The 18,085-nt window shown below is 47.1% G+C and overlaps 1 protein-coding gene across 1 annotated transcript in view; it reads right to left on the bottom strand.

Moving 5' to 3' along the window:
• C8A (complement C8 alpha chain) overlaps window positions 1-18,085 on the bottom strand; it is a 438,546-nt gene that overhangs the window by 208,478 nt on the left and 211,983 nt on the right. The window contains exon 6 of the mRNA XM_078670076.1: window positions 17,152-17,352. Coding sequence (XP_078526202.1) covers window positions 17,152-17,352 — 201 coding nt within the window. The remainder of the gene's footprint in view (window positions 1-17,151; window positions 17,353-18,085) is intronic.

The following is an 18,085-nucleotide window of genomic DNA, read 5'->3' on the forward strand; positions in this document are numbered from 1 at the left end:
ATGAGTTGTTCCATGCGGAGGAGGATGATCCTAGGATGAGTACTTCCATTTTGTCAGAATTCAGTTTTAACCGGCTGTTCTTCATCCATTCGGCTACGTCTTTCATTCCTTCGTGTAGGTTGGTTTTGGCGGTGTTTGGGTCTTTGGTGAGGGAGAGGATCAGCTGTGTGTCGTCAGCGTAGGAGATGATGTTGAGGTTGTGTTGGCGTGCGATTGATGCGAGGGGGCTCATGTAGACGTTGAAGAGGGTGGGGCTGAGCGATGATCCTTGTGGTACGCCGCAGATGACTTCGGTGGCCTCTGACCTGAAAGGGGGGAGGAGGACTCTCTGGGTTCTTTCGGCGAGGAACGAGATGATCCAATCCAATTATTTTCCTTGTATCCCGGCGTTGCTGAGGCGTTGTACTAGGGTGCTATGACAGACCGTATAAAACGCTGCGGAGAGGTCCAGGAGGATGAGGGCAGCTGTTTCCCCGTTGTCGAGTAGTGTTCTGATGTCGTCTGTGGCTGCGATGAGGGCGTCTCGGTGCTGTGTTTGGTGCGGAAGCCGGACTGTGAGGGGTCGAGGGAGCCGTTGGACTCGAGGAAGGCAGCGAGCTGACTGTTGACGGTCTTCTCTATGACTTTGGCAGGGAAAGGGAGGGGGGATTCAACATCATCTCCTACGCCGACGACACCCAACTGATACTCTCCCTCACCAAAGACCCTTTCACCGCCAAAACCAACTTCCAGGACGCAATGAAAGATGTTGCAGAATGGATGAAGCACAGCCGTCTGAAGCTCAACTCGGACAAGACGGAGGTCCTCATCCTCGGACAATCCCCATCTGACTGGGAGGAGTCCTGGTGGCCCACGACGCTGGGCACTGCACCAACACCCACGGACCACGCACGCAACCTGGGATTCATCCTGGACTCCTCCCTCACGATAACCATGTAAGTCAACGCAGTCTCGTCCTCATGTTTCAACACCCTGCGCATGCTTCGAAAGATCTTCCGGTGGATCCCCACCGAAACCAGAAAGACGGTCACCCAGGCCCTCGTCACCAGCTGACTGGACTACGGGAAGGCCCTAAACGCAGGAACCACAGCCAAACTTCAGAAACGCCTTCAGCGCATACAGAACACCTCTGCACGACTCATCCTCGACATCCCTCGCCAGAGTCACATATCCGCCCACCTGAGAAACCTACACTGGCTCCCCGTCAGCAAGAGGATCATGTTCAGGCTGCTCACCCACGCACACAAAGCGCTCCACAACATGGGCCCCGAATACCTCAACAACCGCCTATCATTCTACACCCCCACCCGCCAGCTCAGGTCCACCAGCCTCGCCCTCGCCACCGTCCGGATTCGGAGAACCATCACCGGAGGAAGATCGATCTCCTACCTGGCAGCCAAGACATGGAACTCCCTCCCCGCACACCTACGACTGACCCAGGACCATCTCACCTTCAGGAAACACCTCAAGACCTGGTTATTCGAGCAATAGCGGCACCCCCCCCCCTTCCCTACAGCGCCTTGAGACCCTCACGGGTGAGTAGAGCGCTCTACAAATGTATTGATTGATTGTTTGATCAGGGCGGCCAATTCCACTGAACATTTACTTTCACCCCTCATCCTGCCCTAAGGGCGCTGGTTCACTCTTTCTAGCTGCATAAATGATCTATTATGACTAATATAAAAATGGCAACTTCATAAATGAATGGACCAACAGTAGCAATCTCTGGTGCAGCAGGATGGGCTAGTCTCTCCTGCCCAGTTCTTCTGATGCAATTACTGTGTGAGTGAGAAACAGGCAATGTCAGATAAAGATCATATCAGTTTTAGCAATTGTTTGCTGTAAAGAATTGGGTTCTAGCCCCTGAATAACCCCAGTGTTATTGCTCATGGTCCTCTGGTGGAGTTGCAATAGAAATATGCATTCAAATAGGCAGTCGCATTTTCAGAGGGAGCATTTAACCATTTGTCACTATTACTACTACAGTGCATGCTCTTTGTTCAGTCTTTCTCAGTAGCAACAGTGTTGTTTTTGTACATTAGCAGTATCATGCATCACATTAATTGTCATTTGTCATTTGTTAAGCGCGTTATCACCATCTGGTCTCTAAGCGTTGTCAGCGAGAACCAGCCGTCGCAAGTGGGAGTTTAGATTGCATTACATTATGAAGATACAGAAGGTGGAATAGTATTTTACATAGTTTGCATTTGTTATAGCTTATGAACTGGGTGTGTCAAAGGAGTATGGTGATTATTTAGTTAATCACAGGGCACAAATTGTTGCCAAAAGATGTGGAAATGGAATACATGTTCTAAATAAAAATATAGTCAAGTTGCAAAAAAAACAAAAATGAAATTAAATTACATATATTTTGTATCATTTGGGTCCTGGATCAGGGAGAAGATTCATTATTGTAAGGAAGTGTGATCTAAATTTTTGCTAACAGGTTTCCGGTTTTTGGACTTTTGCTCCAGTGTAAGATGCACTCATCAAGGCTCCCCTACAGTAATCTATTTTTTTTTATCATTTGGGCTGTTACCTCTCATTTTAATTATTTTAATGATTTGAGTTGTTACCTCTAAAGTCATTAGGCTGCAGCAGTGCTCAATTCGAGATGTTGGTTTCGGGTGCTCGGCACCCGCTCTTTATTTTCAACACCGGTGCTGGTGACAGTCTGCCATAAGGTGGCACTGTCTGGCTGATTTGGCCCCAAGCCCCTCCCATAGCTTTGGGGATCTGCAATAGTCCAAATTGGCACGCTTTATAGAGTGTGATGGTAGCAGTTGTGTTGTAAGCCTCATTGGCAGCATGGCAAGGGCAATGCGTGGTGCAAGCTGCAGTGGCCTCCTGATGAGAGCCCTGTGGTAAAAAGCTCTTCAAAAGTTATGATTAATCAGGTTCAGGTTGACTGAGGAAGACTGCTGTTAGCCTGGAATCTGCACACAAGTAGCACTGTGACCGAAGAAGCGTCGAATCATGAGGTGTACTTTGCTATCATTTCCTGGGTCATGCCCTTATATAATTGCCATATTTCCCTGAGCGAGTCTTATTGGTATTGATGCTTTGTGCTACTCTGCCAGGAAAGTAATTGCTTTGTTGTCCAGCTTACATATCTAAGCTCTCTGCAGACAACAGGCCCACCCGAGAGACATTTGATTTCTCCTGTCAGAAGGGAACAGTGTAAAGACTCAATAAGTTGTTTAGCAGAAGATTCTTGCCAAAACAATCCTGCAGAATGCTTCGACATGGCACAATGGCAGGACAGGCAAAGCCTTGTGTACATACCAATAAGATCTCCCTTTTACATCTTGGCGTGAATAATCCGTCCTGAGTGGGCGGTACTTGCCTCAGAGGAGAGCTGTAGTTCTATTTTAGTCTATACTAAGGTAAATGGTCTACAAGAGAGTTATTTTTTAACAGGATTTTTTGTGCCTACATGTTTAGGCATGTAGATTGGATCAATTGATGAATAATGTTTTAAAAAACGAAAATTAGAGCAATAGGCGTACAAATGCAAACACATTTAGTGAATTAGCTGCAGGATTGAATCAAAACAAACAGCAAGTACATCAAACTGTGGTACACTCACCAGTAAAAATCATACATACATGTAAGGAAATTATATTGGTGTATTCAAATTGCATTCAACATGTGTATGATCTTCCACTCTTACTGATTAAAAGTGGAAACAGTGTCAGCGTTTCGGTCTGTTATAATGAATAAATGAGACCATCCTCAAGACTGCATTGAAAAGAGTATAGATGGTTGACTCCTAAATAATGCAAATTTCAAAGAAAACAAATCATGTACGCCTAATATGAAAGTTTTAATAGGAAGAAAACACTGTAATCGTTAGCATCACACATTCATTACAGAGAAAAATGTGTGCAGTGTTGAGCAGTGAATGTTGATTACTAGTTCAGTCCGGTTCAGCTTTATTCGATTTTTGGTTAAAATCATAAAAGCATACATTTAAAAACACTCATGACAAAACTTACATACAAAAGGACAGAATGGCAAGAAGATAAAACATTTGTCTATGCAGCATGAATAAGTTCCTTTGTTTCATAGTAGAATTCATGATTTTCCATACCCATGGCCAATGTACATTGTTACGGGGAAATTGAAGGCGGACAAGCCATGGCCACAGAGTGCACTGGTATTTCTGCCCTTCGGGTGTGCTGACTCTGCCCTTGGTTTTGGGTGAGCGGTATATACCATGCTTGGGTAAAAGTCACGTAGGTCCCAGACGGATATAGGGCCAACACCTTCACGGGGAGTACAAAGTTCGCAGGTAGGGAACGACTGAGCAGCTTCTAAAGTTTATTAAAACAAGGCCACCGTCAATATCTTTTTTAGGGGGCCTAGCCAGCCCACCCTTCTAACAGACATGATGGTACCGTCCAAACCTAGGGGCAGGGGCCTGTTTTTAGTTAACCAGTGCGTGGCTTTGTTGAGTAAGTCTTGTTCCCGCTCAGTTTTTCCACGTTTGAGTGCTGGGACTCCCGCAAGAACACACACAAAGGGTGCAGCCTCCGGAGGTAGCTGTATGTGTGTTGTATTGTTAGGCTCTACTCTTGTAGCAGTATATTATAAAGGGCCGGATTTGGGGTTAACTTTAGGGGCATTAGGGGGTGGAAGGGTGGGGACTAGGAGGTGAGTTTGATTGTTACTGCTTGTACCAGGTGGGTTGGGACAGATTGATGTTACAGATTTTTCAGTACGAATTTGGTTGGCCTTGATACATTTCTCTATTCCCAGCAACCTATCCTCTAGGGTGGACATTTTGCCAACCAGGGGAGAAATGAGTGAGCTAACCAATTGTTCAATGTGGGACAAAAGGTCCGAATTGAAGGATGTTACCAATTGGTCTATTTTTTCTTCCAGTTTTGGAAAGGGGTTAGTAGCAGTGAGTGGGGAGCTAAAACACAGTTTTTGTTGTTTTGATTTGTTCCCTGTGGGCTTGACCCCATCCCACTTCCTTTTGCTAGATGAGGACTGGGGAAAAACTGTGTTTGGTGTATTAACATTGGGTTGGGGAAGATGTACCAGAGGGTCAGCGATTGGGGCTGACATACTGGTTCTTTTAGCGGGGCAAGGGGAGGGACTTTTAGTTTTATTTCTGGGTTCTACAGTGGCATACCTTGTTTTGCAGAGGGAATTTAACTCGTACAACAGCGAGAGTTGTTGCACTATACCATTCGTTGGATCGGACGGTTGTTTGGTGGATATGCTAGTCTTGGCAGGTTCATTCATTAGGGCGGTGGGCGGAGATGGCCTACAAAGAACCTGTGACCCTGAGTGCAGCCCTCTCCGGCTGGTGGATTTATTGGTCACTCCCTTGTGAGTCATTGTGGGATGTGCAATGTTAGGCTATAACACGGCCGCAAGAAATTATGAGGGTATTAGGAAATTAAAGTCCAGTGGGTAATCCCATGCCAGAATGTCAGGGAGATAACGTTTTTACCTTGGCAGTGTGATGGAGTCAAGGGGGGTGGCCCCGTCCCGTCCTCCTCGTGCCTCTGAGGGCCACAGAGGGCCCGCCCTTTGCCCGGACTTTGCCTGGCGCTGCCCGCGCGCGTCCCGCGACGCGGGGGCTCTCGCTGTACTAAGAGCACCTCCGGGGGCGGGACAGGGCATGCGCAACTTCCGGTCGCGAAGGGGCCGCTGGGGGATGTAGTTCCCGTTCCTCCGTGGGCTGGGTAGCAAGATGGGCATCAGGGTGCAGGAATCGGCAAAGAGGCTGCAGACGGCAGCGGTAAAGACCGTGGGAGAGAAGCGCTGCTCCTTGGCTCTCCCCCGCAACACCCAGGTCAGTGTGCTCAAGTACCCCCTAACTAAAATTAGAGCTCAATCTAGGCAGCAAACTGTAGTAAGATGAATGAGTATTTAATACTTGAACATGCACTATCTGGTGAAAGAAGAATTACTAATGATAGTCCAAATTGAATTTCGAATATAAGGTTCACTCTGTTGAATATATGGTGTTGATTCTATAAAATATTGATGCAGTTATAGCAGGAAGAAATGCAGGATGGTCACTGAACTAATTTGAAAAAAATGCAGGATGGTGACTGAACTAATTAATTGTTGTCCAGAATACTTACACTGAGGGCATCAGAGAAAGCAAACATTGACTGGGTACATTAATTTGCAAGGGGCCAGTATACATAATTCGTGACAACATCTGTGCTGGCTTGGAGCATTGGTATTTTGCTGAATGAAAGGATGAAAGCATGGCTGGCCATCCAATCAGAATTAATAAATTAAATAAGAAGGACAGCAGTGTGAAGCAATGAATCACAAAAAAGTATGAAATGGGACTCACCTCTTTGTATGATCACATTGGCAACGAGCTACTGAGACATTTGTTATGTTATGTTAAATTGCATTTGTAAAGCGCTAATCACCAAAGGTCTCTAAGCGCTACAGCATGGGTCAGACAATCCAGAGTCCTTTCACGCAGCTAAACTTAACATGGAGCGGTGTAGGCATGACCAAACGCCTCTGTGAACAGCGTAGTCTTGAGTCTCCTCCGGAACGGAAGTAGTCTGGCTTCCTTACGCATACCATCCGTAGCTTGTTCCAAATCTGGGGGACGGTAACTGAAAAGCACAGCCTCCTAAAATGGCTCTATTGAAACGTGGGCATGCAAGGAAACTAGCCAGCGACAAACGAAAGTGGCGTCCAGGCTCACAGGGCATCAAGCGGTCTTCAATGTATTTGGGTGGTTCGCCAAACTGGGATTTATGTGCAATGCACAGACCCTTGAAACTAAACCTAAGCTTAATGGGTAACCAATGCAGCTGTTGCAACAGGGGGTGGCATGCGCTCTTCGAGGCAATCTGTAGATCAACCTTGCTGCGTAATTCATGACCACTTGGAGTTTCCGCAAGAGACCAATGTAGACTGCATTGCAGTAATCAAGGCGGGATAAGATTAATGCAGTCACCACCATCTGCATTGTAGCGGGTGACAACAGGGTTGACAATTTCCAGAGTTGCCACATTAGTCCGATACAGCTTCCCACTACGGCAGACAACTGGGTCTTTAGGGTCAGTCCAGTGTCCAACCTAATGCCCAAAATCTTCACGGCTGGCACATGTTTTGGAGTAGTGACCAGCTCTTGGGGCCAGAAAATGTTGGACCAGGGGGAGACCCCTGAGGTAAGAACCAGTACTTTAGTTTTGTCTGGGTTCACTTTCAGAGAGTTAGAGGTGATCCAGTTCATGGTGAACCAGAGAATATTCTGGACATTATGCTGTGAGTCAGGGGAATTGCCAATACGCACTAGTAACTAAGTGTCGTCTGCTTAGTGAAACACCTGACAATCTGCTTTTGCCAGAGTGTCAATTAGGGGTTGAAGGTAAATGTTGAAGAGCAAAGGGGACAGCGCAGAACCCTGCGGAACCCCCCAGCAAAGATTACCCTGCCTGGACATGCAGTCTCCTAATTGGACCCTTTGAGATCGATCCTCCAAAAAGGAAGTGATCCACTGGAGAACCGTCCCAGTGACTCCCAGCTGCCAGACACAAGCACGTAGCTGCACCTGCTTCACTGTGTTGCGCAGGGAAATAGCTTTTACTAGCTCTACAGCTGTTGGACACCTAGTTTTAGAAAGTACTGTGCTAGGAATTTGCCAGGCAGACATATTGGAGCTATGCGAAATTGGGTTTTTGGTTGTAAATCCTTTGCAAGCTCCCACTACTCTCGTCAGGGTGAACAACAAAAGCCACTAAATTAACCTGGGCTTAACCCTCTTGTAGCTTGGCACAATGCAGTAAGGGTTAACTTAGAACCAATATGCAAAGTATTTATACAGCATTCAAACAGTAATACAGTTAAAACACAACACAAAAAACACCCTAATCAATTTAGAAAAATTAAGCATATTGTAATATATATAAACTGACACCAAACGACAAAAATAAAATCGATAGAACCAGGAGTTATTCAATTTCAAAGATTTTAGGGAAACTAATGCTTAGAACCAAATAGTGCCAACTATGGTTATCTGGTCATGCTGGACCAAGACAAAGTTCGGGTCAACTGCAATAGAATGCAGGCCAGGCACAGGACCACGTTTGGCATGCTAAGATACAACCCTGAGTCTTTGGAATCTAGAGGCACTTTCAATGCTGGCCTGAGCCATGCTGCATAGAGAAACCATCAAGCAGGAGCTGCAATGTGTGGGTCTGCTTCAAGAAGCATTGACCTGGGTCGGTGCTGTTGAAGCCGCCAAGCAGAAGTGAAAGGCTGCTATTGAGATGGGTCAGGCTGCGTCAGGTTAATGAAGCCACCAGTCTGGGGCTGCTTTGGGAAATGTGCGTCAAGATACATCATACTTGAACAGTGCTGGTTAAGTCTGGTGTAGAGGTGCAAAACACTACTTTAGTTCCTTTGAAGTCACAAGTCTGGAATTGGCGATGCAACTACTTGAATTGAGATGTGTCACTCTGCATATGTTTCAATGAAGGTGTTGGTCAGAAGTCTGTTCTGTCCTTGCAGCTCAGAACAGGAGGTCAGCCAGATTACTATTGGAGTCACTCAAGTAGCCTGGGTTGAAGGGACCAGGTCCAGTCTTCTTTCTCATTGAGCAGGACAGGCCTCAAGCATCAGACAGTCTTCTAGTAGCAGGGCAGTCCTTCTCCTGTAGTGCCCACAGGTCCAGGAGCATACTGAAGAGTTGGTCTGTGGTTGCAATATTTATTCCTGGGGTCAGCTTTGAAGTGGGAGACTTTTCTAGACTTTCTTTCTCCTCTGGCTCTAGAATTCCCTTCCTTCCCCTGCCCAGGCTCCAAGGGTTATAAGGTGACAATAGAATAGAGTGACGTTCTTTATGTGCGCACTGAAGCAGGTCCTGCAAAATGTAAGTGAGGAAGAGAACACCCCTACCCTCCCATCTTTACAGGATGGCGCATCCTAACAACACCAAGCCCATCGTTTGTCCCAAACTATACCCATGCATGCGACCCAGGCTACAGACTGCAGGCACCATATGGATAGGACAAGAATATGCAAACTTTTTCAAAGTTGCATTTTCCAAATTGTCACTAAAAATCTGACTTTACCAGTAAGGAAGGGTTTTAAATGTCAATTCATTTATAAATAATAATAATAATAATAATAATAATAATAATAATAATAATAATAATAATATTATTAATAATAAAAATAATAAGTCAATTCGTACAGTGCCTGGTTACACTACCACTGTGTGTACCCACGCTAGGACCTAGATTTCAAAGAGGAGAGACATGAGAAATGCGCAAATGAGGGGGTTTAGAGCGGATAAAGCCCAGCAAAAAAAGGATTTTTATTCTCAAAAAGTGACACAAAGTCCTAATCTGCATTGGGATTTAGAAGACATTTTTAAAAAACATTATACAAGAAGGTGACTAAGTCCCTTTCTGAAGTAGTACTTAAAAACTTTTATGAGCTTTGTGATTTCTAGATATTCACCAGGACCAATTCACTTGACATATCTGCCAGGGCTTCATATCAGTCAGCCTGAAATTCCACCTTGGTCCTGGTCTACCACAGCCATTGATTTACATTTGAGCTTTATTTTTCTTGATGGCTTTTCATTATAATTCTTTAAACCATTATTCCGGTCACCCTTATAGAATTTTTATTATATTGGTCCTATTCGTCTTATTGTACTTATTAACATTTCACCATATTTTAAGAGTCGAGTTTTACTTTGTGTTATGTGACTTTTTCTACTTTTTATGCACTGCTTGAATACTTTACAAATTGCCTTTGAATTACACCTGAATGCTTTGTGTCATGTTCTGAAGGATTGAGCACTGATTTATTTTAGTTAATTTTTGTGAACTCTAGAAGATAGTGGCCTTATCCTTTGAGGTGTCCACCCCAAATAACAATTCACTGTGAGGCCACAATACATAGACTGCCTCAGTTGCAGTCTCAGAAGAGATTAGACTTATTATAAATAATGGTGGGAGGGCTGGTCCTTTTGGACCTTTCCGCAGCCTTCGGTACAGTGAGACATACAGTCCTTCTGGAGTGGTTATCAGCAATTGGGATTACAGAATATGTTCTTGACCTTCTTTCTTCCTTTTTAGGAGATCATGAGCAAAGTGTGGCCTTTGGGGAGTTTAACTCAAAATCTTTTACACAGCCTTGCGTAATCCCCCAGGAGTCATCTCACAGTCCTGTGCTATTTAATATTTATGCGGCTCCTTTAGCCAAACGTATTCTGTCTTTCGACTTTGCCACTATAGCGTATGCTGATGACACGCAGATCGCAGTGTCAATTCCAAGCACTGTCAAAGAAGTTGCAGATCGGTTCAGGCCAGGCCACTCCCCACCTGCCGCACAGCTTCACCTGTGTTCCAGCGCCTCTCCCCCCACTGCTTCTTTGTGCGTGAGTTCTTGCCTGCTGTCCCCCTGACCGGCACTGATTGCTGCTGTTGCCCTGGTGTGAGTGATTCACTGTCTCTGTTTCTAGTCCAATACATTTGTGTCCTGTTTATTTTCACTGTGCTTGTTTTTTAACCCAGTTTTTTGCTCCATTGCCGTCATGTTTTCCCCCTCCCTCCCCCCCTTTTTCCTTCTGTATCCCAGCCGTTCCCGCTGCTGCTCCCCTGCGGCCCTGCCCCCTTGCATCCCATTCGCCACCCCGCTCCCGCCTCCCAGCTGATCCTACCTCCCTCCACGCCTTAAATGGCGGCCGGTGTGCGGCAGTGAGAGCGCCCTTGACCCTGTTCAGGCCAGGCCTCTCCCCACCTGCCGCACAGCTCCACCTGTGTTCCAACGCCTCTCCCCCCGCTGCTGCTCTGTGCGTGAGTTCTTGCCTGCTGTCCCCCTGACTGGTGCTGACTGCTGCTGTTCCCCTTGTGTGAGTGATTCACTGTCTCTGTTTCTGGTCGAATAAATTTGTGTCCTTTTTGTTTTCATTGTGCTTGTTTTTTAACCCTGTTTTTGCTCCATTGCCGTCGGGTTTTCTCTCCCTCCCTCCCCACTTTTTTCCTTCTGTATCCCACCGTTCCCGCCGCTGAGCCCCTGCGGCCCCGCCCCCTTGCATCCCATTCGCCACTCCGCTTCCGCCTCCCAGCTGATCCTCCTTTCCTCCACGCCTTAAATGGCGTCCACGCACAGCGAGTGCGCCGGAGGCGCGCCAGAGGCAAACCCGTCTGCGCCCGTCTGCGCCTGGACCGCGCCCAGCGCTAGAACCCCTGGACCCCGCACACGCCATGACGCCAGACTACAATATGACGCCACCACCCACCGTGCTCTCAACACTGGCCGAGACCACCACTGCTTCCAAGCCGCCCCGAAACACACCCACGGACCCTTCTCCTGCCACACCTGCAACTTCACCTGCGACAGATCCACCAAACCCCCAAGGACCGGACCCAACAACCTTCGCTGCATACTCCTCAACACCCGCTCCGCATGCAAACACGCCGCCGAGCTCTGGGACCTGCTCGACACCTCCACCCCAGATGTCGCCTTCCTGACCGAAATCTGGTGGAACAACTCCTCGGCACCTGACATTGCCATACCCATCCCAGACGGCTACGAGATCACCCGCAGGGATCGCACCAATGGAACTGGAGGAGGCTTAGCCATCGTCCACAAGTCTACACTCTAGGTCTACCCCCACGCAGACGACACCCTCAACACAGTCGAACACCTGCACTTCCGCATCCACACCAACCCCAACACCACCCTCAGAGGAACACTCGTCTACAGACCCCCCAGACCCCAGGCCCTGTTCAGCGACTCCATCGCCGACCTCGCCAGCACCCACGCACTCCCCTCTATGGACTACATCCTCCTCGGGGACCTGAACTTCCACCTCAAGAACAACAACAACGCAAACTCCACCACCCTGATTTGACAACCTCGCCAACCTTGGCCTCAAACAACTCGTAATCAAACCCACCCATGCCGCCGGTCACACGCTTGGCCCCATTTTCTCCACAAGCTCCCATGTCACCTTCAACCACACCACCGGATCGACCACCGCTGCATCCATTTCACCTTCAAGAAAACAACCACAAACCACCGCACCCAACAGCTACTCCGCTGCTGCTGGAGCAAAGTCACCGAAGACCAGCTGACCTCCACCCTCTCCCAGACCCTCCCACTGACCCCACCAACCCAAACACCGCTGCCCGCAACCTCAGATAGTGGATCGAAGACTGCGCCAACACCCTCACCCTGCTCAAGAAACCCTCCTACAATCACACCAACAAGAAAGCCACCTGGTTTACTGAAGAGCTCCAGACCTCCAAACGCACTTGTCGGAAACTGGAGAAGAAATGGATACACGACCGCACACCGGACAGCCACGCAGCCCACAAGGACGCCACCCGCAGGCACCACCAACTCATCAGAACAGCCAAGAGATCCTCCTTTAAAGCCCGCCTGGACAATAACACACACGACAGCAAAGAGCTATTCAGCATAGTGAAGGAACTCGCCAACCCCAGCGCCAACACCAACGACATCCCACCCTCGCAAGATCTGTGAGACTCACTGACCACCTTCTTCCATCACAACATCGCTGGCATCCACGACAGCTTCAACACCCCGACCGCCCCGACCTCGGCAGACTTCACCCCCACGAACACCACCGGCACTAACCGCCTGACCTCCTGGTCCTATGTCAACGACGAAGAGACACGCAAGTTCATGAACTCCATCCACTCAGGATCACCATCAGATCCCTGCCCACACCACGTATTCAACAAAGCAGACACAACCATCGCACCCCAACTACGGAAGATCATCAACATCTCCTTCGAGACAGCGACATTCCTGGAAAGCTGGAAGCACGCAGAAATCAACGCCCTCCTCAAGAAGCCCAAGGCAGACCCCAAGGACCTCAAGAACTTCTGGCCCATCTTCCTGCTCCCTTTCCCAGTGAAGGTCATCGAGAAAATCGCCAACATGCAACTAGCCCGCCACCTCGAGGACAACAACATCCTAGACCCATCCCAGTTCTAATTCAGACAAAACCACAGCACCGAAACAGCTCTCATCGCCGCCACAGAAGACATCAGGCATCAACTAGACAATGGCGAAACATCAGCCCTCATCCTCCTGGACCTGTCAGCCGCCTTCGACACGGTCTGCCACCGCACACTAAGGACACGACTCCAAGACGCCAGAATCCAGGGAAAGGCCCTGGACTGGACCACGTACTTCCTCTCCAAAGAGTCAGCCTCTCACCCTTCCGATCGGAAGCCACCGACATCATCTGCGGCATACCTCAGGGTTCATCCCAACCCTGTTCAACGTCTACATGGTCCCCCTCGCACAATTGGCCTGCCAGCACGACCTGAACATCATCTCCTACGCCGACAACACCCAGCTTATCCTCTCCCTCACCAAGGACCCGCACACCGCCAAAACCAACCTCCACAAGGGTATGAAGGCCGTCGCTGAGTGGATGAGGAGCAGCCGTCTGAAACTGAGCTCGGACAAGACGGAGGTCCTCATCCTCTGCCCCACCTCCTCTGCCTGGGACAACTCCTGGTGGCCGACCACACTGGGATCAGCACCGACACTCACAGATCACGCACGCAACCTAGGATTCATCCTCGACTCCTCCCTCTCCATGTCGTAACAGGTCAACGCCATCTCCTCCTCTTGCTACAACACCCTCCGCATGCTCCGCAGGATCTACAAGTGGATCCTGACTGAAACCAGAAGAACGGTGACCCAAGCCCTCGTCAGTAGCAGGCTGGACTACGGCAACGCACTCTACACTGGAATCCCGACCAAACACCTACAACGATTGCAACGCATCCAAAACGCCTCTGCCTGGCTGATCCTCAACATCCCTCGTCGCAGCCACATCACCCCACCTAAGTGACTTGCACTGGCTCCCCGTCGACAAGAGGATCACCTTCAAGCTCCTCCCCCATGCACACAAAGCACTCCACAACACCGGACCAGCCTACCTGAACAGCAGACTCAGCTTCTACACCCCCACCCCCCAGATCCACCCCGCCAGCCTCGCCGCCGTCCCCCGCATCCAACGAACGACCTACGGTGGCAGATCCTTCTCCTTCCTAGCTGCCAAGACCTGGAACACCCTCCCGACCCAGCTACGGCAGTCCCAAGACCTGCACACCTTTCAGAAGACTCGTCAAGACCTGGCTCTTCAAGCAGTAGCAGCACCCCCCTCTCCCCCCCCCTCCTCTCAGCGCCTTGAGACCCTCACGGGTAAATAGTGCACTTTAGAAGTATCCTGATTGATTGATTGATAAATGCATTCAGCCCATTGTAAATTAAATGAAAGGCAACTGTTTAAAATTAAACCCCCAAAAAACAGAAGTTTCTTCTGTTTGGGAGAGATGCTACATTGTGGAATTAATCTTGGTAGCCCCTGTCTCTTGGTCTTCCTCCTCTGCCAGTTTCGAAGGTAAAAATCGAGGAGTTGTGTGTGATGCTGAGCTGTCATTTGTGGAACAAATTCACAAATTGCCATCATCATGTTTTTTCATTATAAAAATGTTAAGGAAAATGTTACCTATTATCCCACCCTATATGCAAAAGCCAGTGGTAATCTCCCTAGTTACATTTAGGTTTGATTATTGTACTGCCCTTTATTTAGGCATGAACCAGAGACCACTAAACAAGCTTCAGATGGTGCAGAACACAGCCTGTTGATTGTTCAAGAAACTTCCCATGTTTAAATCCGGCTGCATTGGCGGTGCTCCACTGGGTCCCTGCCAGGAAAAGAATTGCCTTTAAGACATTATGGGGCTCATTAATATCGTGGACAGACTTGCGTACGTCGGCGACCCCTGAGTAGGAGGGAACCACCGCATGGCCTGCGGAGTTCCCTCCTGTGAAATTAGGATGTGACCGCCACCCTGGCGGTCACATCCTCTATTTTTAACATTGCGGCGGGTGCGGCTTCAAGCTGCACCCGCAGCAATGTTAAAAATGCACGCATTGCATTTGCATGCACAAAGTGGCAGGCACCGCGCAGTGCCTGCCGCTCTGTGCACGCAAATGCAGGGGGGTACCATAGGTACCCCCCATGTGCACCCCCCACCCACTCTTCACCCCTGGGGGCCCGCAACGGGCCCCCAAACAAGAATCCGTATGCCTTTGCACGGCGGACATGCCGCCGTGTAAAGGCATTGAAATACAGGCATCCTAATATGGTGGACGGTGTCTGAGAGACACCGCCACCATATCAGGCCTTTTCCGCCGCGGTTGTAAGCCGACCCACTAGCCATCCTAATGTGGCGGTGGGTCTCTGGTGGGGCCGCAGAGGATTTTCCGCTTCCGCCGGCCCGGAGGCTGCGGAAAATCCTCCATCATAATGTGCCCCAATGTCTGGGATTTAAAGCCCTGCATGGATCCTGACCACAGTATCTTAAAAATAAATGTCGATGGTACTAGACTGCGATCAGCCACTCCGATCACCCACTTCTAGATCTGTGATCACTCCCTAAATTAAGAAAGTGGCATGGGGTGGTCACACTTTTGTTCATTTCACTTGTAAGCTTTGGAATGGTCTGCCCTTTCCTCTCAAAAGTCAGGTTAATTTGCTTTGCCTTCACAAGCCACTAAAAACTTGGCTGCTTTCAGCATCCATATAGCTATCGCTATTTCAGTGTTATAGAAAGGCTGGACTTCGGTTGTAGGATATAGTATTAAGCCACATGTGGGCAATCACGTGCTTTAGAAAATGTTAAATCAAATCACTTTCCTGCAAGATTATCAATAGACCAATGCACATCTCCAACATCATGTAAGGGTAAAGGTTGAATCATCAATGTCAGCCACATAGTATTTTCTCTTCACCTGACTTGATAACTTATTTTTTTACTTCGTCGCAGTTCATATGCTGAAATCTTACTATAATTAAAATAGTTTATGCCTCCCTGCCATTTAATTGAATATATCATACCGTCATGTCATGCCTTCATAAAATGCCTCAAAAATCCTGAATCACACTTTGCTTCCCTATCTGTAGAATGTTTCATATTTTATGTTCTATTTGTGGAATGTATTACATTATTGAACAGTGTGGCATGCAGTTAGTAGTGCATTATTTTGCATGGCTAAGTATTTCGGTGCAACGGTGTGCACACATACCTAGCCCATGAAAATAATGCCACTGAATCAGATACATGCGATAAAATACCCCCGCTATATTTTTTAAAGATATTGTGAATCAACATGGAGTTCCATGACTTATTCCTCTTTGCATGTGTTCCACAGAATGCACCACACAAGCAAAAAGGAAGATAGAAGAAGAAATTAAGATATTTCTGCTTGTTCAGCCAACCTTGGGTAGGAGCACCATTTTGGTGCAAATCCATTTGACTTACTTTATTAAATATGGGTTTGCTTCAAAGTATATATGGGTGGATACACAGAAACGCCCATGCTCCATCCTTGTACACCAATAGGCCTTTGTAATCCCAAAATAGAATTTGCGTCCGGCAACATCAAAAAAGTGACTAACCGACACACAATCTTAATAAATGTGGGCATTTTTGTACTGTTCCGTCACATGGGATAGAATGGTTGTAGAGTCTTAATTCAAAACTATACACAGTCATAAGCAGTTTTTAATATGCTGCAAAATGATATGAAAATGATTCTAATGTAAGTCAGATAAAGGTCTGATTAAACAGTGCTGCAGCTCAGAATCATTAGAAACATGCAGAGAGATTCTATCTTTAGCACAATGACCGATAGAGTGGGAAATAGAATCATGTTACATAATTATCTACTTTCTGTTATTCGTTTTAGAAAAACAGATCATAAGAACAAAAAGTCAGTTCTGGTTTTAATTGTGTAAACTGTGTGGCCTTCCTTTCACCTTGGCTGTTGGTTTATGACCTCATAACTAAACTGTGATAAGTTATTATAGTTGAGCAGCAACACCATTTCATTATTACAGTGAACTAGCGAAATTGCACCTTGATTGCCATGAGGAAATTAGAGACAGACTATTATACAGGGATTGCAGGCTCTCAAATATTATAAAGGAAATAAGACAGACGAAGGTCTTTCATTCTATATGGTGGAACATAATGTAGAGGGAACACTGGCAGTCTGTACTCGCTTTACTATTGCAGTCAATTCGCATTGTTAGAGCAGGACTTAATTTACAGCTGTGTTCTAAGTGCATACATACTGTACCTTGCTGTCGTATTTGGTTATGTTCCTCAGAGAGCTGCGTGCATTTTCACCGCTGAGCCCAAGCTTGACGCCGACGGGTGACTTAGCAGGACTTATTCCAAAAGTAAATCCCAGATTGAAGGAGCTGTCATGTTTAACCGCTCTTAATACCTCGTTTGCATCGTCATAGAACTCTGAGGAAAAGCCAGAGTCAGCATGTGCCTGAAAGAAGACAAGTAGGCAATAACTAAACACACCACCTCTTGAAATATCACTTCAGAATACACTTTGGTGGACTGAACTGTTCTAGGAATACAACATAATGTTATCTTCAATAGCAAGTAATGGTTGAGTTCCTTAGCAGTGATATCCAGTGGCATCATATGGACCTTCTTTATTCTAGAGTTAAGGTACCACCTAGTCAAATAATTCTTTCTAGAACTAACAGCCAGCTTTACAAAGCACTTTTGCGGTTGTAATCACTCTAATTTAGAGTTAACGACCACAAAAATAGGACTTTTTAATACACTAACATTATTGTAGGAGTCATTTAAATTTACTGATGGTATTTTGAATAGATGGCTTGTAGGTAACCCTCACAAATACCAAATAAGTATGACATCTAGCAATGCTTTGCAACCGAAATCCAGTTGCAAAACATTGAAACGATTGCCAGTTTGTGAGCTGGGTTGGAAAGACATTAGTAAACGTTAAAAAAATATTTTGGCGACTTAGCAGTTTTCGGGGAGACTACAGCCAACTGCCTAACAGACTTTGAAGAAAAAAACTATTTTGGTACTTAAAGGACAATTGTTTTTTTGTAGACTTTAGTTTTTTTCCGCAATACAAAAACACATAAGCATCAATGAAAATACTTCAGCAGTAAAGTCGGAGCTTACACCACGTGATCAGTAGCACTGAAATACATAATAATGCAGTTGCATGGCATCTTTTT

This window comes from Lissotriton helveticus, chromosome 1_2 (assembly GCF_964261635.1).
Source record: "Lissotriton helveticus chromosome 1_2, aLisHel1.1, whole genome shotgun sequence".
NCBI lineage: Eukaryota > Metazoa > Chordata > Amphibia > Caudata > Salamandridae > Lissotriton > Lissotriton helveticus.